The sequence below is a fragment of the Manacus vitellinus genome, unplaced genomic scaffold (assembly GCF_001715985.3).
Source record: "Manacus vitellinus isolate BGI_N305 unplaced genomic scaffold, ASM171598v3 scaffold_9_pilon, whole genome shotgun sequence".
NCBI lineage: Eukaryota > Metazoa > Chordata > Aves > Passeriformes > Pipridae > Manacus > Manacus vitellinus.
Window position 1 is genome coordinate 15,801,183 of NW_021940917.1, and position 22,427 is coordinate 15,823,609.

Here is a 22,427-nt window from a genome sequence, read left to right on the forward strand (position 1 = left end):
AGGGCAGAGCCATAAACTGGGGTGCCATAAATGAAAAGTTCCTTCTGTCTATTGGTGCATAGTAAAGATACGCCCTTTAATTTCCATTCCAGTAATTGCTTTCAGCTTCTTGGGGATTACATTAATTAAATAGCACTGAATTCGCATTCTATTTTGCATTTATCCAAAATATAACTAGAAAAATGGCACATATAATAATATCTCCATAGCTCCAGATAGGGTTCATTAGGTTCAGCACAGATGAAAATCTATTTTAAAAGTACATCTCAGAGAGAAGATTAAATACTTCTTCAGTGTTTGTATTTTTTAGTGCAACTGCTCTTGTGAGGTACTCTGAAAGCATGAGTCATAAAACTATTCCTCACACAAAGCAAACAGAAGTTTGACCTTTCTTAATTTAATATCTTCGTTTTGCATGCAGAGACCCTCCATTTCTTCTGAGGTCAGAAATACACAAAAGGCACTTTTACAGCCAAGTTGGCACTTCTGTCCATTCATTTTCTTTCCTAATTGCCTGTTCTAGGACTGAGTGAAACCATGCCCCTTTGAAAGATTTAGGCTTAATTCTGCCTCACACAATCCAGCAAGAATAACCATCTTTGGGAAGTGCCTACGCAAACTCGCTGTTTGAAAAAACTCTTTTTCAGAGCAGTCACTAATACCTCCACATGTTACACCCAAATAATTTTGTGCAGTACAAATTTTCCATTCATGCAGCTCTTTGTGTTAGCTGAATATCTGTACAGCCTGCTACTGCGGATGAAGTTGCAAAACACAATGCATAAACTGTTGTGTTCTTCTTCTTCTCTTACAATTTTTTTTCCTATGCAGATTATGACCTGCTATATACTGGGAGATTTTTATAAGACTTTGTAACCACATATTTCAAATAAGACCCTATGCATCTGATATTAAAACAGTAAGTTTAATAAATAAATAAATAAAGATATTTCAATTGGTCCCTGGATGGAGGCTACATTTGAATTTAGCTAATTTTTCAGCAATCTGCCATGTTAAAGTTTATATCTGATTTGGGAACCCTTTTTTACAGTTCAGGTTCTAGTTTAAGTCATTCTTTTCCAGAATGGTAATGAGAGAACGCACCAATCATTCAAAAAAAGATTATTTTGCTAGTTTTGTGGAGCAATAGTTTTGTGTCTGGCTTTGGACTAGACAATACAAACTTAGCAGAGGTATCCTTTCTCTATTTGCTGGTTTCAAACAGGGCATATGTCTTTTTTCTGGTTTTTAAGAGGTTTTTTACATAGGGCAAATTAGCTACCCTCTATAAATAAAATTAATTCACTAGTCATTAGAAAACTCACTAAAATTTTTAGACAGGATTTCTAGAGTCTTAATGTACACTGTACCTGTTCCAATCCATATTTAGGGATTTCTTCAGCAGGTGGTACTCCTGGCTACTTTGGAACACCAATCAACGACCAGGGGAAGCAAAGCTTAGTAATCTATCCAATTCCTTGAAGAAAATGTCTTCAACTCTGAAGTCAGAAAGCAAGGTGAAAGGAGTCTTGCAGGAATGTGTTCTTACTGTCTGAAGTGCACCGTGGGGGTTTTGTGGGGGCTTGTTTGTTTGTGTTCTGTTTGTTTGACAGTGAGCAGCGATTAACAGACCCCTCCATCGAACAAATAATTTCCTCATTCAATTTAACAAAAGACATTTCATCAAAATGCTCTTCTTCCATGAGAAAGAAAGCATCACAGCTTCTTAACAAAGCTCTATTTAGCTTTGGAAGGGTGAAGTCTTATGACAATGAAATTGAGACTTGTTAAAATAACACTATATGCCCATTTACTGAAATTGCTATTAGTTTAGTGTATAGTGATCTCTGCAATCCCTTGCCATTTTAACTTCGTGCCACTATTTATTAAAACATTTTTTGATATTTTATTATTTTGACATTTCAGAATTAGCAAGCTGCATTACTATTTTCTGGAAAATACCAATTTGAGCAAATTCTAATGAAGTTTAATGCTATGCTTTATGCCTACAAGACCATATGCATACTAAATGTGATTAGTTTCAGGCAAAGATAAGGTCCAGGGTCCTGTGATAAAAAGGAAAATCGTCATTAAATAAAAAAAATTTAAAAAATGCCCACAAAAGAATTGCATTTGGTTTTCTAATGGAAAAAAATAAGTGCCTCATCTGTAGGTCACAAGGACTGCAGCAGTTACTGTGCTAGATTGGGTTAACTGCACCAGGCCAGGTGAGACACAGGTACAGTTGTACAGTGACCTCACTTCAGCTCTGGTCTATCCAAGGAGCAATGGATGGATCAGCCTTTGCAGGAAAGGAAGCAGCCTTTTAAAACTTGCTTGAGACTAATGTTATATTCAACTGCTTGCATTTGATTAGACTTATCACTGAAGCCTTTACTTTTCCATTAACAGGGGTGAGGGAACCTTATTGCTTAATTGTTTATCAAAACTCCCTGGTATTAAGAGTAACTACATCATTCCAACATTCTGTCTTAGTTACCAATTTAATGATGAATTTGCTTGTCAGAATTGCTAATTTCCATATACAAGTGTTTTCATTCTCTCTAGTCCTTGAAGAAAAGCTGAATGATTTTGCATTCTCTCTCTCTCCATTTATGTTTTCATCCAGAGAATTAAAAGGAAAGTCATGTCCTCTAAGTGCTTTTTACAACATTTTTTTTTTACATTTCAGAAGTTGCCAAATTAAATTTAATTGAAAATTTATACAGCCAATCCCAATTCATGCAGACATGGAAAATTCAAGTTTGAGAAGGAGTAACTATAAATGAACAAAAGAATTAAAACATAGGAGTTCATCAGTTTTCACAGATATGTAATGTTAAAAGCAAACAAATAACACTGCCTCATAGCTAGGTATTTTTAAGGTTACAGTGACTAATGATAAGAAATGGGTATTTTTACTAATTTGCTTAAAATTCACTGAAGTACTTAAACTAAAGCTATAGTCTTGGAAGACCTGGCCCAAATAATTATGGCAGTTTGTGCTATTTCTGCTTTCCTCTCATGGGGAGCTCTTGAAGTTACCTCTCCAACTTCATCCTCTTCAGTACAAATTTAACTGGGTAAGCAATAGTGGGCTGCCCTGGCAGAATAGGAATGGCATCAACTTCCACAACCATCTGTGCACTTTATATCTGATCACAGTCAAATGCCTAAATTGTTCACATATTACCAAAGACAAAGCTGAAGACTATATTAGATAGAGCTACATGCATTTGAAGTGTAAGGCCACTACGAAAGTTAGAAATCAAATACAAATAATTTTTAGTATGTCTATTAACTACAGAATGTCATTTAAGTGTACATACAGTCTTTTCTTGAACTGCTTAAAATTTTACCTGGTTATTAAGCCCCCTGTCAATAATATGAAATGTTTTGAAAAGCTTAAAACACAAGCTTTTTGGGTATTTCCCATGTAAATTCTTCTCTTCCAAAGTGCCCATAGCATGCTGTTTTTTGATAGATTGGCCTCTTCAAATCCAGCTCCCTAAATGAAAAGAAAAAACCAAAAGTGATTCTTACACTTACCTCTACTCCAACGTACATTATGATCTGGAAATACCAGAAGCATAATCAGTATCATCCCCAGGAGAACGACAGTAAAACCTTGGTGTCATTTCCTTCCCCACGCAAATTTACAGAAAGAAAGACAGTGAGCTGATGGTTTCAACTTTAAAGTGACTAGAAATAGCCAGGTGTCTTCCAGTGTCTCAGAGGTGCAGTAAGTATGCAGTTAGGTTTTATAAACGTTACAATGCAGAAGCATTTTAATCAGAACCAAGTCCAGCTACACCTGGGCAAGCATCAATGTGTTTTCTGTTATTTCAAGTGTAACGTGGGACATTTTCTAATGCTACTGGGCCAGAAAGAAAACGACCTCAAAAGAAGCTGCCAAAGATGATGATCTAGTAGACTAGGTAACTGTGGAGGTTTAACTGCTTATGTAGATACACTAAGTCACCATTTAGAGTAGGGTGCTTAAGATGAGTTAATTATAACTAGATAAATAATGAAGGTGGAAGTGCTTTTTAGCCTGCATAGTATAGTGGATGGCAGCTGTGCTAAATGGTTGGCTACCGCTATCTACATGGAAGTTTCTCTTTGTTTCATGAAAGGCCTGAAACATTTTCATCTGCTTGGGCTTTCTTCTATTGTATTATCTTGCTTTAATTATCTTTGAAAGCACATTTGGAATAGACGATTCATGTTGTAAACTGCTGGAGAGAAAAGTAGTGGAGAAATGACAAAGTAAGAAGTACAAACACCAACAGGATAGTCAATACATTTCAGATGGTGAAGAGATCACACGTTCTCACACTTATGTGGACATTTATGACATAGAGCAGCTATGTGTTGCTTCAAGTAGTATTTTGTGCAACATGGTCACATTCTACAATGGCTACTGTAGTAGTCATTTGTGCTTGACCCTAAGCCAGAAGGCATCAAAATATGAGTGCTGACTAAATGAAAAGTATGTCAATGAATAGTTGGCTAGAATGGACAGCCAGCACCACTTCCAGGATTTTAAATATTGTGAGGCGATGTTTAACAAGGAAATATTCACTCAATGATGCTCACGCTTTTGCCAGCTTTCTTCCTTTTCTACTGCCTTCACCACTTCCAGGACTGTATGTATTTTTAAAATGCAGCATATTTTAACCCAACAAATCAAGGTAAACGTCTGGGAATCACCACACAAAATATTGTTAGTGATGAACTACCATAATGACAAAGTTAAAGAACAGTTTTGATTGTATTTGTGAACTGATAACACTTGGAAAACATTATCTATCAATAGAAGTTGCCATAGTGCCTCACATGGTCTCAGACTATTAAAGTAATAAGTCAGCTCTGGCCTCAGCATATATATTCCATACTCTGAAAAGGAATGCAAAAGGCTGACCATATCAGTTGATATAGCTTGTCAGAAATGTCTTTCCTTTTTAAGGGAAAAAAAAGTCCTCTTATTCACTAACATGTTGATATTTTTTTCCCTCAGAGTCAAATGTGCTCAAGATTGCTCTGGAATATAGAGACTTGAATGATCTTAAGTGAATCATTAAAAGCATTTTTCTCAAATAATGAGATAGCTAACATACATGTTTCAGCATTTTAGAACAGAACTTTTAAAACCTGCATTGCTCAAAATGACAAAGTCTGCATGGACTCAAGTTCTTGCTGGTATCTATCTCAAGTTGAACTCCCATGTCAATTTCGCTTGAACTCACAATGTGGATGCTCCCTTAAAAGAGAAAAGCTATAGTGTTTCCATTAGTTTCTCTCCACTAGTTGTGTATATCACAAAACTTTTAAGAGGACAGGTTTGGTGAAAATCAGCCAAGAGATGAGGAAGTTCATCAGGACTGAGAAGATGAACCTGTACCATTAGGTCTTAGGAAGCTGTACTACAAATAGGCAAGAAAACTGTGCCTCTTAGAAGTTCACATAAAGAATCATATAAGTTAGTCATAAATGGGAGAAAAATCAATGAAAAATGCTCAGGTCAAATTACAGCTCACTGGAACGCAGGTGGGTAACTGATGATAAGGACAGGTGCTGATCTGTTTCTCTCCTTCAGCCCTTTCTTCTCTCAAAGAAAAGAGTAATTCCCATGCTTCTTTATGTGTAAGGATTATACTAGACTAAAAGACCTGTTTTTTCAGGCCCATTAGTATTCCAGAAAAGGTGAGCTGCAAAAGGCAATAGTTATTAGGTTTGGGTTTGCACGTGCTCTCTGGCTGCATGGTAGCCTCAATGACACATTTGATCACAACTGAATTTTGTCTTCAAGACAGTTCATCTCATGGCTATTCTTGTTCTGGTTTTAAATTCACACAATAGTTCAGTTACCAGATCCTTAGAGAGCATGTAAGAAACCTGGATTCCTCTTTAGTTACCTTTAGTTGACTTCAAACAGGCTGCACAAAACTGCATGGCAACCAGAGACAGGCTCTCAGTGTTCAGTTTCCCTCTGTGTGTGCCAGGGCAAATTACTGCACGTAATGTCCCACTCATTTCAACAGGATTGCTTGTGACGTGAGAGCACCAGAGCCTTTCCATCTCCTCGCAGCTGTCTCATAAGTTGTTGCCAGCTGAACATCAAAGGCACGGAGACCACACTTACCTCAGTACTGCTTTCAGAAAGAGCCAATATTTCTGCTGCCTTTCAGACAAGGCAGCGATGTGGAGCCTTACACACCCTGTAAGCAAACTGGAAAGCCTAACTACATCTTATGTTAAACTTTAATTCTACTTTACCAAGCAAACTACCACCTGGCTAATGAACTGCAACATAATTCACTATCGGGGTTGCGTGTAGACATACCTGGTGTAATTTAGGTAGGTCTTAGTTATTCAGTGCATTTTGTGGCTAGATTTATCAATTGGCCCTGTTATGTTGTGCTGGGAGCACGGATGAAGGAAGAGCAGAAATTATACCAGTTAGCAATTTATGACAAAGGTGAGTTTCTTGAGGTTATAAGCCAGAAAGTTAAACATCAAACTGTTAAAGAGAGCATTAAAGACATGATTCCATACAGCAAATACTAACATCACACAAACCTTATGATAGCTCCAAGGCGCAGATCAAAGTTTTTCTGGACAATTTCAAGCAGTTCTTCTTCAGATCTGTCTGATGTTCCATAATGAAACACCGAGATCGCAAGAGGACAACTCAGACCGATAGCATATGATAGCTGTAGGACACATGGAAACAACCCAAATACGGTTAACACAGACCTTCCTACTTTTTGCTTAAGAGAAAGGAAAGGCTCGTCACATGTGTCAGGGTAGTTTGCAAACATCTTGTCTCCATAAAGGAAACCAGGGGATATGCTTTTGCTATTTGTCTTTTATGTCAGAAAATTATGTTTTCCTCAGAGAACGTTCAGCCTGGTCAAATACCAGACGTGGGTGACATTCCTTTAAAGCAAAAGGGGTACTTTCTGTCCTTCTCAGGTACTGCCATTCTTCACGCAGTTCCCTCTACTATCCATCTTGCCCTTTCAGTATGAGAGTTGGTTAGCATGTAAACAATATCCATAGGAAAAACAGTTGTCAACCTCAGTGGAGGCTGGCAAAGTCTCAGCGTAGCACACAGCTATTAATGGACTGAAAACACTTTTGCGTTTCCACTTCGTTTCTCCTTTTGTTAATCTTTAATCCAGCCCTCCCTGACTTCGCAGGACATTGGCTTCTCTGCTCTCCCATCCTCCACCTTATCTTCTTTGCTAATATCTGACATCTCCATAATTTACTGTTAAAAAAGTCAGACTTGCCTTGTCTAGAGAAAGGTTCATGTCTGAGAGAAGGTCCCCGAAAATTACTGGAATGACAACGTTCCCACCTAACTCAAAAATAAAGACAGTGACGTAGGTGTTCAAAAATGACACTCAAAACGTGCATACCAAGAAATCAGAAGTTTATCTTCTGTCCCTTCAGAAAAAAAAAATAATTATCAACAACTGGCTAACCAACACTTCTTTGTGCCTGGCTTATTCTCAGTCTCGCCTTTTCCTGACTAACTCCAAACTATCAGATATCAAACACATGCACAACATCTAAAGCAAGGAGCCTTGTTCCTAATTGAGATGTCTGGATACTTATGTTATGGATCATAACTACATCCAGTGGGCTTTTCTTTTGGTCCACGGAGAACTTAAAATGTTTTAAACACACCTCCGCAGCAAAACATCACCCAGATTGCTGCTACATTTTACTTATTTAGTAAATGAGTTGTGTAATGAGTTATTATGTAGCAGCTACTGAAAACGAGTATGTTCATAAACTAGTATTGCAAACTGCCTAGGCAAACTTCACTTGTTTAAGAGCCACACTGGGTTCATGTTTAATGGTGAAACTGTCTGTGTGTCAATAAAACACCTCCTTCTGCTTCTTAGACATAGTAATAACAAAAATTCCTGCACAAGGAAAGAAGGGCATTTTGTTCTGAGTATACAAGGCTAATGAAGGTTGTTCTTGCTTTAAACTCTCTAAAACAAGTGAATTTTGCTTTTAATCAAATCTCACACCATAGCAGTGTACTAGGATTGTGAACGTAATTTCAAATGCAGTTTAAAACAGATTAAGTTACAACCAATATAATCATTTAATACAGCAAGTTGCACAACTACACCTAGACAGTGCTACCATAACTGCAATGTGCTGTGCAGCCCAGGCCGGAATGTCTCAGAATTTGGTGTATTACTTTCATGGTTTGTCTCACCTGGATTAGTACCCTTTTACAGAGACCAGCTTTCACCAGAGATTTTGCAATCCAGCGAGCTGCATAGGCTGCAGAACGATCAACTTTGGAGGGATCTTTCCCAGAGAATGCACCTCCACCATGGGCTCCCCAGCCTCCGTATGTATCAACAATGATCTTCCGACCAGTCAGTCCAGCATCGGTCTGAAAGACAAACAACTGAGTATATTCACAGACACAAGAGCTCATCCAGTCCCATACTAGGTTAGTGGGTATAGCTTTGTTTGGTATTTGCCACAGATACAACTCCATTCACAGTGTTCACATTCACATGCAACTGTTTAATGTAAGAGTTCTCTACATGACTGGAATACTTTTCAGAGATGTACTGAGCTGTCTGGGCTACAGTCACTTTTGAAAACCTTTAAGAATGTGGCACAACTGTAAACACAACAAAAAGAAAGCTCACTTCAAATCAGCAATCATGAAATAGTGTTTCTGGGTTACTGGACAAAGTCTTCACTCAGCAACACTTTGATGAAGGCCAAGAATTTAAAGCAACAAGCGCAGATCACATATGACCGAAAAGGTTAACAAGCTTCACTTAGATACCCATACTAAATGGGAAGTAGGGGCTTCACGTAACTGCAACTCAATGCTGTCAGAACATGAGTACTGAGAAACTCTAGCTCAGTTCATGTTAATGGTTCAGTAGTGACACTGGTGACACAAGTGATACTACTCTTCTTCCTTCACTCCCGTGCTCCTGACAATGGAGTCCCATGCTCTTGCGTAGACATTTTTCTGCCTCCTACAACTTGATGAACTGATCTAACTTGCTCAACCAGCAGAGAATTACTGCCTCTCTGTCAGATTAGCAAAGCTGGCAATGGTGTGTTGATAAATGAACTCCAGAGTGCTGAGAAATTCCATCCTAAAAGAAGATAAACTGCACTAATCCACTATTTTTATATCTCCAAATAAGTAGTGTGGGAGCAAAGCTGACATCTTTTTCTCATTGAAAGGGGTATCCCTACATCATCCCAGTGTCATCATAAGCAGATCTTGTAGTTTTAATTCTTATGAAGTCTTCATACAAAACTGTAAAGTTTTCTGTAACATAATTTTTTTACAATTTCACAGCAATGACCTTCTTATCTAGTACCAGCACATGGTAAGCAGAACATGCATCAAATTCCAATGACTACTTAGTCAGAGAGACTTAATACATTAGGACTCCCTTGAAATTCGTTCCACTTTACAAATAATTTCTATTGTTATTCCTGTTTTTGATTTTTATCATGAAAGTGAAGAGATAGTTCCAGCCAGACATTTTAGCATGTAACTTAAGGACTGGATTTTGCTCATTTAAAATACTTTCTGGAAGCAAGATGGAGATCCAAGAATCTGTACATTTTGCTGTCAAAGCAGGTAGAGCTTCAGTTTAGATACCAGCTGTCCAGTAAGAAAACTCCAGTAGGGATGACTGAAGCTTCCTTAAAAATGTATAGATTTTCTTGATTAAAGGTATGCTAGTTCACTGTACTATTGTTTAAGAGAACATTCACAAGCATGTGGCAAAGTAGAATCCAAGTCTGTATAGGCTATCATTTTTCAAAGTACCTTAGGACCACCTTCTATAAACTTTTCACTTGGAAGGAGATGATAAATGGTGTCCTCATCAAGATACTTCTCTGGAATGACTTTTTTAACAACTTTCTCCATTAGCTCCTTCTGTATTTGTTGCAGTGTTATGTCTGGGGCATGATTTACTGAAATCACCAGTGTGTGCACTCGGATGGGCTCCAGTATGCCATTACACTCCTTGTATTCCATTGTAACCTGGTGAGAAAAAAAAAAAGACAGTGAACACTCAGGGCCAAAAGAACCAGTCTGAAAGCTGCAAATGAACCTCAGCTATTTTCTGCAGCCAAAAATTAACAGAAGAAGAGAATTGGGATGAAAAATGATGGATTGCTGTCAGTGCTTAAAGTCATTGTAAAGAAAAAGAAATACAGAAAATACTGAAGTACTACTACCAGAAGAGCTAATAAAGGACATCACATATCGCCACAGAAAAGCAAAACAACAAGGAAGTTACAAAATCCTACGATTTTAGCAGTTGATGCTAAAATCATTCATGGTTTGGTATGCTAACCTAATTTCAGATAGTAGACTACCAAAGTAAAGCCTAAATAAATTTTGGAGAACCCTGCTAAAACGAACAACTGTAGATCAGATTATAGGCTGTATCCTTTGCTCCCAACCATTGTACATGGCTTCTATGTACATGCAAATATTAACTGGCATTGCTTCATCCTTAGTATCTGTTTTCTTACAGACTAGAGTGGTCTCTCTACTTTCCCATCCTTCAGACATGCTTGAATAGGTACATCTTAGAGAAATCAGCTTATTCACATGTTCACATAGTCCTGTCAAGATGTAGGGATTAAATCCATGTTGTACTGCAACAACAGCAGCAGTATAACCCAATGCAATTCCACACTAAATACCAGAACTTAAGACTAAAACATCTTGCTGTCTTAGAAATGCCACATGCATGTCCTTCCTTTCCTTTCCTTTCCTGCAGATTTTACAGCCTGGAAGACAGAACTTACAGTCTTTGAGACATCCAAAGTAGTTACACTTACAATAGGCTCAGTGACTCATCCACTCAGCTCTGCAACACAGCTGTCAGTGGTTATATTTACTCAGGAAAAAAAAATCCAGCTGATCACTGGTAGTTTGCTGATATTCTTAATTTCCAGGGGGAAAAGAAGGAAAATACAAGTATTGTTTTGAGGAGACCTGCTAAGACACTGATAGAACAGTTTAAACAAACCATATGTGCTACCTTATCAAACTCACACCTCCTTGGATCACAATAATGACAGCACCATTTTTGACAAACATGAAATCTGATATAGTAGCACATGGGGTAAATAATTGCTATTGTCTCTCACCTTTACAGTTCATGCATCAATGTTACAAACCTGTGTTTTCCCATCTGGTCTAACCCAAGGCCATGTTCCATTCCGTTCCAGAGCCCTTATAGTTGCAGTTAGTTTGTGTGCCAGGAGGATTGTTAAGGGCATACATTCCTCAGTTTCATCAGTGGCATAGCCAAACATCAAACCCTGCATCAAAAAACAGGGAACTGCATTGAAAAATGGGAAAATAAGCTGCTCATTTCCATATTCGCTTTCCATTTCTGCACTTGTCTTTGCCACATAGTACTTTAAAATCACCCAAGCTTAGCAAGAGACAGCAGCAACATGCAGAGTTGACACCCTTTGACACATAACCAACCTGAAATAACATTTATGTGCAAGAATCAGAACCACAGCAGGGGCTGGTTCCCAAGAATGGTTCTGCCTTAAAAATCCATAAGATCCCTCTTCAAAGTCTTCATAAACATAAAGCTCATTAAGACTGCTTAGTTTTCTCCCCGCACATGACAACTGAAATCTCACAGCAGTTGTTGCCTAAGAAGTAAAACTAGGCTAACCAAGGACTTGAAAGACCAGAAGCTAACCAACTGACAAAAATGAAATTGTAGCTCTATCCCGTTAAGGCCACTTGATACAGGGAAAGCCACTTTCCTTGAAACTAGTGAAGGCTGTGATACTTTTTTTGCACTTCTGGTGATTTAAAAGAGTTCTAGTTCTTACAGTTTGCACAATAGTTTTTAAGGAAAGTCTCTGGTCCAATGTAATTGCAATTGCTTGCACATTTACTAGATTTGAGTAAATGTCTGGAATTACCTGATCCCCTGCTCCAATGTCGTCATCACACTTGCCATGGGAGATAGCATCCTTGATCTCTTTACACTGCTGTTCCAAGGCCACTAAAACTGTGCAAGTCTTATAGTCCAGTCCTGGTGAGGGGAGTTTTGGGAAGTTAGGTCACATATTCCCAAGAGTTCACAAATTGCTGGAGAAGTTTTTAAGGATTATCTAGTTATCTTGGCTAAAACTTTCAAAACTCTGAACACGTAAACTTCCTATACTACATTTTTTTTATTGCCAACAGAAGCAGACAATGAGCACATTTATATAACAGTTCCACGATATGGGAAAATTAGTTCTATTAGGTCAAACTTAAATTCTTGAAATTGACAGCATAAGTGTAATCCTACAAGCTGCCCCACCCAAGCTTGTTACATTTTTTATTATTATTTGGGTTCAAACTATTTGCTATTAAATCTGGAAGAGTAGTGTGGAAAATGTTGCCAGAAACTAATATTCAGTTTTTCTTGTAGTGTGTTCTAGGGTTCAATAGAATTAGAGAAAAAATGTATATATCATGCATGAAAAGGGAAGACTGAAGGGAAATAGTAACGTGTTTCAACTGCTGAAAGGAAACTACTTTGGGATCTATGTTAAGAATACATAAAAACTTCCCATTTGTGTGAACTTCAAGTGTCACAGGCTTATGCACCCCAAGGACAAGTAATATCAGTGTTAAAGCTTTCATAGCACAAACCTACAGATGCACCCACCTTCTGACATAGGTGCAAAACCTAGTTCTTCTGCATCAGAGAAGCAAGAGACACCTGGCTCTTTCAAGATAAGTCTTTTATAAGTATGCCACCTTAAAATAGCTCCTTCAATACTACACACTGAAAATTACACATAAACAACATCTGTGAGTTTTCTCCTAGGCCTGGATATGCATTTCACTTCTTTCTCCAGAAGAACATTAAAAACATGACTCTGGCCACACGGAGAACAGACTTAAGAATGAACACATGTAGGATCTCACTCACCTTTGGAAGAGTCATCATATCCTATCCTCTTAAGGGTCTCTCTCACAATTTGTTGGTAATCTACTATAGCTCGGGATGTGATCTCTCCACAGAGCAAAATCATTCCAGTTTTTGCTACACACTCTGGAGAAAATATGAAACATCAGAATTTTACTGCTACTATTCTACAGTTACACAGAGAGATCCTGAAGATGGTTCTACAAGCAAAGGACTAATCATAAGGGAAACTCAGCGTAAAGCCTTAGCCTTACACCTTATACCTAAAGGTCTGTGTGCAATCATTCTTCTCTTCATCTGATATGAACATTTAAATGCCTGCATGGGGTGGGGATCTCCTGTACCCAATTATCCTATCTCCACAAAGGCCAGCAGAAAATATTTATAAGAATAGATCAAGTATATAGGGCTGTTTCTCCAAGTAATTGCCTGGTCTTCAACAGTTTCAGGTCAGAATTTTCCTGAAGCTAAAGGGACATAATTTATTAACAGATGGTTTTACCAGTCTTTGATATATTTTTGTTACTGTAATTCCTCCAGTTGCCCTTGGCAACCACAAAAACTTTTAGCTTCTACAAGATCCTGCAGCAAGAAGCAATGCAATTTCATGGCAAATTTTGTGCAGAATCACTTCATATTTTATTTCTTTGTTTCTTTCAAGAGTCCACTTGGTTTCCAAACTTTTCCATTTTATGTAAAAACACATAGCAAACAATCACAAAAAAATTTACTACAACAATATGACCTACTATCTATGTAATTATGTCACATCTCAGTCTTCTGTCTTGGTAAGACAAACTGATGGTGTTTCTCACATCTCTTATCACATTTTTCGTTGTTATTTTTGCAGCATTCCTATGTTATCATCTTCAGCTTTTCAGCAGTTTTGGAACCATAACTGCCTGCAATATTGAAATACACCCTTCATCAAGTCTAACACTTATGCTAACCCCTCCCTCCACATCTCCTCGCTGCTCACATCTATGCATCAAGGTTCACATAAAATTTTTCAGATGAAGTGTCAGATTAGATCACTGTGTTTATGGGATGCAGCTAGTCCTCTGTGCTGTAACTACGACCTTGATGGCTCGTTCTAAAAATAAAATTATGGTATTTGGAAAGCTCTTTAGACACGTTCCCTTTCTGTGCGTATTCCACTGTGGCAACCCAGCTTATTCCAATTGGATAATATGTTCATAGCCTCTGTGGGTGATACGGCTAATACATGCAGAATACAGCATAGTCCTAATGGAAAGTCCCACAAAAAAAGCAAGCCACTTTGATCAGAATCACATTCAAATGAACTTATCCTTCTGTGAACAACAGGCACCGCCGTATTCGCCCTATAAAGACATGCACCTTGACATATATCTTTCCTCAGTTCTTTTTTTCCCTAATTTTCTTAGTTTCCTCTTTATTATCATCTTCAACAGCCACAGTTTTCTCTGATACCAATGGCTTCTCCTGCTCTACTTCTTATATGTCATCACTTTTAATTTGCACTGAGCTACGTGTATTTCTGTTCATTTTTTGCAGTGTTTTTTCTGCCTCCTCTTCTCCTCTGAATAAGTGAGCCAAAGCTGGCCTCTTGACTGACTGTGGAAATCTTGACTGACAGCCAGCTATTGGAAGAATTTTGGATCAAAGGATACTATATCAACATTGACTACTTGTTGTACTTCATTAATCTGTTTTTCTGTCTGGATTGTACTTACCACAGGCAACCTTGGCATCTGGATCAATACTGAGATGAGCATCTACGACAGCATCACTTATCTGATCACATATCTTATCTAGAAGATAAAAATAAGATAGACATCGCATTTATTTTTGTAATTAAAAAAATTGATTTCTTCATAAAATTTAATTCCCAGAGGGCAAGAAACTTCTTTTTATAGGGCATCTGCCAAGAAGCAATTTTACCAACTTATATTCTGAAAGGTATGTTTTCACTTCTCTCCTCAAGTCACTTCTATCTGACATTTTACTGTCATCTGCACAGGCCAGCAGCCTCCCAGTGAGGGGACAATGAAAAAGGCTTGCAAAGGCATCCTGAAATAATAATTTCAGGAGAATAGAAGATGTAGTAGTTTCGGAAGTGTTTAAGCTAGGACCTTTCTGTAGCAGTTTTGCACTCTTCTCCTCTTTTATTTTAAACTTTGTATTGTATTTTCTGTATGAATTACTTGTTTTAACCTACATCTTATAACTGAGATTTGCATTTCCAGTACTGTTTGTCCCTTCTGTACCTGCAGTGTGGACCTCTGAAATCTCACATGCAAACGCTTTCAGATGACAAGAGACATTGCCCTCCCTACAAAGGGTACTGAAGTCCACTCCTGCAAATATGCACTGCTATCTGGCTCATTCAAGTTTAGAAAAGCTTCTGCAAATTTTCTCTCGGGGACAAATACTGGCCCCTCACAAATTTTCACAGTTATTTCTGAGAGCTGGTCTTCCTGTTTTAGGAAAAAAGCACTGCAGAAAAAAAGTTTTACCTATTCTGTCTTCAGCACCTGTGACCCGTTGTCCAAATAAGACCTCAGTATGCCAAACACATTTGGCTCGTTAAAAGTTAATGAACAAATTTGTGGACAAATTGATTACATCTCGTTAATGTAAGCGGAACCAGGTAAAAGCAATCCATGTTATTACTTCCAAAGTACGTGTTTGAAAGGTTGCATATCTGCAGAACTAACATGAGGAATAAGAATTAATTTTCACCCACCATCATTACAGAAAAAATTTATCCAAAATATGTTCAGCCACATAGATAACAGCTGGATCTACAACACTGTCTGTATCAGTAAGTCAGGTGCCTGTATAGTTTGTAATAGTCTGTGTAATTATACATGTAATTGCCAATCGAAAATAACTTTTCTCAAGGGCCCACAGAGAAAATTAATGTAGAATCATAACTGAATGTCCACACCACTTTAAACTACTTATTTACTTTTGCAGACAATCTAGTTTGGAAGCAAACATCAGAATGAAATTATAAGGCAAGACTAGAGTTACTCTGTACCACAAAAGGACTGTAATTCAATGCAAAGTTTAAGTGCAAACTGAATTTTGTGTGAACCATAGGGTAATATCTTACAGTACAATCTAAAAGCAAGGAAAAGGGAGATGTGCTAGCCTGTAGCTTTGAATAGATAAACCATTGTGCTATCAATATCACCACACTCAAATGCAAACTAAACCCAAAAGCAAAGCATGAATGCTAAAAATACATGTGCCCCTTCTATTTATACAGGCTACAGTGACTTCAATATCAGCATGAGATTTTTTATGGAAGGGTAGAGGTTGCTTCTTCACTGGCATAATTTTCACAATCTGAATCAGCAACTTCTGTATCTTTTATGCTCTGTTTCTAGCATTTTCCCCAAACAAGCTGAAAGTACACATTTCACTGTGCACTTCTTGATCATTTGCAAAGTCAGTCCAACAATTTAGAGGCTTGAAGAAAAAGCAAAACAGAACAAAGGAACAAAAACCACACCAACTTGATAGCTGTAAAGCTGCATTATTTCGCAGCTTAAACATTATCTTCCTGAAATTTCTTGCAAGCACATTCACTCAAAGATTACAAATCCTGGTTCCAAAGTTTATCACCTGGCTAGTTTGATACCCTGAGACAAACTGAGTTCTGAAGACTGTGAAATTGATCCACACCGAAGGGTCCAATGCTCAAGCAGCAACTGTTAAGTTTTACTGCCTTCAGCTGTGTACACAGTTACAACAGCCAGTGCACTGTTCTAAAGCAAACAAGTGGTTGTGGTGGTTCAAGATATAGGTGCCACATGCTGCAGTGGTCTTGCAGTTGGACTGTTCAGTAGGAGTCGGGCAGACAGGCTGGTATAACTGGTTTCATGCTGTACCATTCCCACCTAATGAGTAAGAGTCCTGAGAATATGGATACACAAGAAAAACTTGTCTGCAAATGTTCCATGTTTGACACCACGCTGTTTTTCTCACTATTTTTTTTTTTTGTCTTTCCTTCTACTATGGAAAAAGTAAGAAGTAATGCTTTTTTTAGTTTAAACACTAAAATGCTCCATATGAAGGTACTGACATATAAGGAAATGTTAGTACCCTTACTGTAAATTTGACTCACTACTGTGCCTCTTGGAGGTCCAAACTTCCTCCAGTCCCTCAGTTAACATGGATTCTAGATTGGTGTTGGTTTAAACAAAGCTGTATGAAAATTAGCTGATTTTAGTGAACAGTAATTAGAGCTGAAGCATTGTCTGCACTTCCAGACCTGGAAAATTCAATGGTTCTGTACATCCTACACCATATGCAAACTTGTGTTGGAGAGAGCAATGTGACACATAGACACATGCAGTATTATAGCAGTCACTGGAATAGAGCTCTGATGAAAATTAATGCTTATTACTTCAGACATTTCAGAGATTGGGAGTTCAATGACCACCTATAATATACATGTGCATAAAGTATTATTTTTTTCATTACAGAATAAAAAGTAAAATTGTAATTCCACTATACATGGCTGCTGCAAGTCTACCTGTACAGGACCAATCCATGCTTTCTAAAGCAAATTTTTTAAATTATCTATACCAGATTATATTGCATATTAAACAAATAGGACACATTCTAGTCAAGTAAACAAAGACACTAATCTGAAATCTATTAAAAATAATCAATTGGGTTTTTCCATCAGTTTCTCCATTGCAAGAGATATGACTGAACTTTCATCAGATAGCATTCTTCACTGAGAAGTATTAATAAAAACAAAGATATAATCAGAATTTTTACTTACCAGAATGTCCTTCAGCCACAGATTCTGAGGTAAAAAGAAATCGTTTTTCTTTTTTTGCAGTGTGAATTGACATGTCTTCGTATCTTTCGCAAGCTTGCAAATGAGAAAGACCCGAAGCAACTGGACTACAGAACAAGCACAAGCAGAAGGTGAAGTGGAAAGGTTAATGTGCCTGTGCAAACAGCTGACATAATTGCTCCTCCCTGTTTGCTCCTTGGAAGTTCAACAGGTTAAGACAGATCTGTGTGGCTTTTACCGCTTTTTATGCACTGCTACAGAAACTTCTTTCATAAGACTCTCATGTGTGGTTAACCTCCTACTTTTGCACACTTCCTCTAGCCTCCATTCTTAATTGCTAACTAAAAAGCACTTCAAGATGAGATGTTATCTCAGCACTGAGATGTTATCTGCATTTGTAGGGACAAATGATGTTTTCAACTAGGCACAGTATCCATAGTTCGTACTCATCTGCAGTAGTGAACTGTGCAGAAATGTATCTCTCTTTAACTGAGAACAAATGTTCATAACGGTTCCAGGTGGTAAGAACTGTGCTCTTCTTCCACAATACTGTCTATGTCAGAGGCTAAGTCAAGAGTGTAGAGCAACAAAACAGCATGCTCTGTAGAAACAGGGGTGAAGACAGTGGGTTCATTATAAGCTACCTTGAATTCTGAGACTAAAAGCTATGCCCTAGCTCAATGAATCTTAAATTTGTTAGTGCTCAGGCTCTCACAATTCATTTTACAAATCCCTTTTCTCCTACCTTTTGCCTTGATGGAGAGACACTAGTAGGGAACAGCTAGACTCAAGTATCCAAACTAAGCAAGGAATTGCTGCCCATTTGGAAGCACTATTTCCCTTTGGCTTATTTCATACATATACATATGCAATATAGTGCAACAACACACCTGAGCACCTGAGTGCAGCACAGTATCAAAAGGCTGCCTAGACACAACGGGTGTGTCTAGTCTTAAAAACCCTTGTGCTGCTGAGCAGCTCTACGCTGCTACAATACATTTTGTTGAGCTCAGCTTCTCCAAATCAGATGTCATTTCTGAAAATGTTGCTCCGTAACCTAGGCATGTTAAACATCAGCAAGAGTGGTACTGAGATGCAGGTCAAACTTCAGTGACAACAGAAGGCTTTACAACTGGCCATCACAAGCAAACCACATTCCTTACTGGACCACCAGCAAACATCTCACAAGAGACGTGTGTTCATTCTGCAAAGAAGTCTTCAGTGCTAGGAAGCAGCATGCCTGCATTTCAAGACACTTCCCAGTAGTGAGGTATATGAAGTAATAAAAGCAGTAATGAAGGCAAGGCACTTAAACAAGTGAGACAAAGCCAACCCTCAAAAAAAATAAAGCAAAATTGTATCTCAGCTGCAATGCCTGGAGAAGGCACATCCTAACTATGGTAACTCAGGTGGTAGCTAGTATGCTGAAAGAGGTTTGTCACTCTCAGAGAAAACCAGCCCTCTGGAAAGGGATACATGAAGAGGTGACTTAGTTGAAGGAAAGAGACCATCTGCACCCCTTTTGGTTTTGTCTTTTTGTTTTGTTTTGTTTTAAATCCTAGGAACAAAAGTTTTCTGTACATAACAGCAAAAAAACACTGGTTCTCCAGAGGACAATGGTTGCTTAAGTGTTTGTGGAGGAGAGCAATAAAGACAAGACTTTAAACCACAGTTAAAGATTATCAGAAATGCCCTATGAAATCCATTAACTCATCTATTTCGTTGCCTTTCTTTCATGTCAGAATTTATTACGATACAATAAAAATCTAAACTAGTCATACAGAGATTTGTGTGCCTGGAAGAATTTAAATTCTGTGTAATAAATGCACTTCAAACTCAAGTTACATGTTCCATAAAACACTTCATACAAAGCAGTGAAAAACATTCACACGAATAATTTCAGTCTACCCAATCTTTAATCCTTATTACAATACATTCTAAAACACTTGTGCTTTACACTGTTACACCTGGTAAGGTGATGGAACAGCTCATTCTGAAGGCCATTTCTATCCACATGGATGACAAGTAGAAGTAGTCAGCACTGACTGACTAAAAGGAAATCATGCTTAACCAACCTGATAGCCCTCCACAATAGGACAACCACCTGAATGGATGAAGGGACAGCAGCGGATATTGTCTACCTTGACTTCAGCAAGGCTTTCAACAATTTCTCTAACAATATCCTGATAAGTAAGCTCAGGAATTGCAAGATGGACAAGTGGACAGTGAAATTAATCAAGAAGTGGATGAACAGCAGATCCCAGAGGACCATGATCAGTGGCACAGGGTGTAGTTGGAGGCCTGTTACTAGTGATGCTCCCCAAGGTTCAATACTGGGCCCAGTACTGTTTAATTTGTTCATCAGTGACTTGGATAAAGGGGCAGATGCCTCCTCAGCAAGTTCAGTGATGACACAAAGCTGGGAGGAGTTGCCAATACCCAAGAGGTATCATGTAGCCTTTCCAAAGGACCTCGATAGGCTGGAGGGATCATCAGAGCAGAAATGTCTGAAGTTAAACAAAGGCGAGAGTCCTGCACCTGGGGAGGGATCACCCCAGGCACAAGTAAAGGTTGGGGGCTGACCTGCTGGAAAGCAGCTCTGTGGAGAAGGACCTGGGGGTCCTGGCAGACAACAAGCTGTCCATGAGCCAGCAGTGTGCCTGTGTGGCCCCAGTGGGATCCTGGGGTGCATTAGGAAGAGCATGGCCAGCAGGTCGAGTGTGCTGATTTTCCCTCTCTGCTGTGCCCTGGTAAGGCCACATCTGGAGTGCTGTGTCCAGTTCTGGGCTCCTCAGTACAAGAGACAGGACGCTCCTGGAACTGGTCTAGCAGAGGGCAAGAAAGATGATGAGAGGACTGGAGCATCTCTTTTTTGAGGAAAGGCTGGGGGAACCAGGCCTGCTCAGCCTGGAAAGGAGACAACTAAGAGGGAAGCTCTTAGTATATAAGAGGTATATAAGTATATATATAATGTATAGAATGTATATAATGTATATAAGTTTCTAAAGGGGGTGGGTGCCAAGACGTTGGATCCAGACTCTTCTCAGTGGTGCTGAGCAATAGGATGAGAGGCAATGGGCAGAAACTGATGCACAGGAAGTCCCACCTGAATATGAGGAAGACCTCATTTACTGAGGTTACTGAGCACTGGAACAGGTTGTCCAGAGAGATCATGGAATCTTCTGCTCTGGAGATAAGCCCTATGGACACAGTCCTGAGTAACGAGCTGTAAGGGACCCTGTTTGAGCAGAGTTGGACCAGATGACCTCTGGTGGTCCCTTCCAACTTTACCTATTCTGTGGTTGTGTCTTATACAATATTCTCACTCAGCATATATTCCCCAGTACGGTACACGTGTACTCCAAAAGACTGAAAGTAAAAGGAAAAAAAAAATTACAAAGAACAGTCAATATTTTCTTGAGTCCTGCATTAAAAGTATAGAAATATGGCAGAAAATAAACTCTCTGGTCTTGGGAGATCAGAGGGCTGGGTGCCACTAGGTTTCATTTCTGATTATAACCAACTAGGCACTATAAGTCTGGTTATGTTCCCTGAGATCCCAGGTGCACAAATAGTGTGGAAATTTCCTGTGTTCCAGTTTCTGACTGTTGCCTCTGGTGCTATTGCTCAGCACCACCGAGAAGAGCCTGTATCCATCCTCTTGGCATGTCCCCCCCCCTTTAGACACTTACATACATTGATGAGGCCCCTCTCAGCCATGTCTTCTCGAGGCTGAACAGGTCCAGCTCCCTCAGCCTTTCCCTGTAAGAGAGATGCTCCAGTCCCCTCATCACCTTCACAGCCCTCCGCTGGACCCACTCCAGGAGCTCCATGTCCCTCTTGTCCAGATGTGCCTCACCAGGGCTGAGTGGAGCTGCAGGATCACCTCCCTCGACCTGCGGGCAATGCTCTTCCCTTTCTAAAAATGAAACTTGTTTGAGGAATATCAATTGGTTCTCCAAGAGAGAACCAATGTTCCTTTGCCTCTTCCGTTGATGTTTCCTTGGCCGAGCGTGGAAAACACCATCAGTGTCACCGGATTCAGGATGCTGCAATGGAAAACGGAGAGATCAACTGGAAGGTCTTTTAAAGTTGGGGTATTGCTTCTTCAATACGGATCTGAATCATGGGTCATCTACCACCACCACCTGTGTCTCCTAGAATGCTTCCATCAACGCTGCCTCCAAACAATCCTAAACATCCACTGGTCAGATTATGTGACCAACACATCTGTTCTAAAACAAACAGCAGTCACAAGTATTGAGGCCATGTTGATGAGAACACAGCTGTGTTGGGCAGGGCACGTCTCCGGGATGAAGGACCAACCACCGCCTCCCTAAGATCTTGCTCTATGGTGAATTTGCCACCGGCTGCTGCAAGAGAGGAGCCCCAAAGGGGAGACACAAGGACTCCCTGAAACAACATCTCAGCCTTGGCCATATTGATCACCATAACTGGTCTACTCTGGCCTCAAATTGAGAGGCCTGGAGACACACCATCTATAACGCTGCTGTCTCCTTTGAGAACGCAGCAGGATCACTCTCGAGGAGAAAAGGCAACGTAGAAAGAACCGTGCCTCGCAGAATACACCATCTAAGGAGTCTTTCTGCTGTGCCTTTTGCAATCGGATGTGTCTA

The 22,427-nt window shown here is 39.2% G+C and overlaps 1 protein-coding gene across 1 annotated transcript; it reads right to left on the minus strand.

Moving 5' to 3' along the window:
* Positions 1–1,923: 1,923 nt before the first annotated feature.
* On the minus strand, positions 1,924–17,853 carry LOC103766668 (S-adenosylmethionine synthase). Its single transcript, XM_008933724.3, has 9 exons — positions 17,773–17,853; positions 14,705–14,782; positions 12,993–13,115; positions 11,989–12,101; positions 11,218–11,361; positions 9,848–10,066; positions 8,246–8,428; positions 6,583–6,716; positions 1,924–3,508 (listed from the first exon to the last, which is right to left on the minus strand). The coding sequence occupies exons 1-9, from the start codon at positions 17,843–17,845 to the stop codon at positions 3,406–3,408; spliced, it is 1,170 nt and encodes a 389-aa protein (XP_008931972.1). The 5' UTR covers positions 17,846–17,853; the 3' UTR covers positions 1,924–3,405.
* Between the last annotated feature and the right edge of the window lie 4,574 nt (positions 17,854–22,427).

Bases quoted from the DNA above. Each gene is read 5' to 3' on its own strand.
- LOC103766668 (XM_008933724.3), bottom strand. From the start codon at position 17,845: ATGTCAATTCACACTGCAAAAAAAGAAAAACGATTTCTTTTTACCTCA. The intron at 10,067-11,217 runs GTTTGTAACATT...TTTTCTCACCAG, and splicing joins GACCAGATGGGAAAACACAG to GTTACAATGGAATACAAGGA. The intron at 3,509-6,582 runs GTTTGTGTGATG...CTTTTCATTTAG, and splicing joins CGCCTTGGAGCTATCATAAG to GGAGCTGGATTTGAAGAGGC.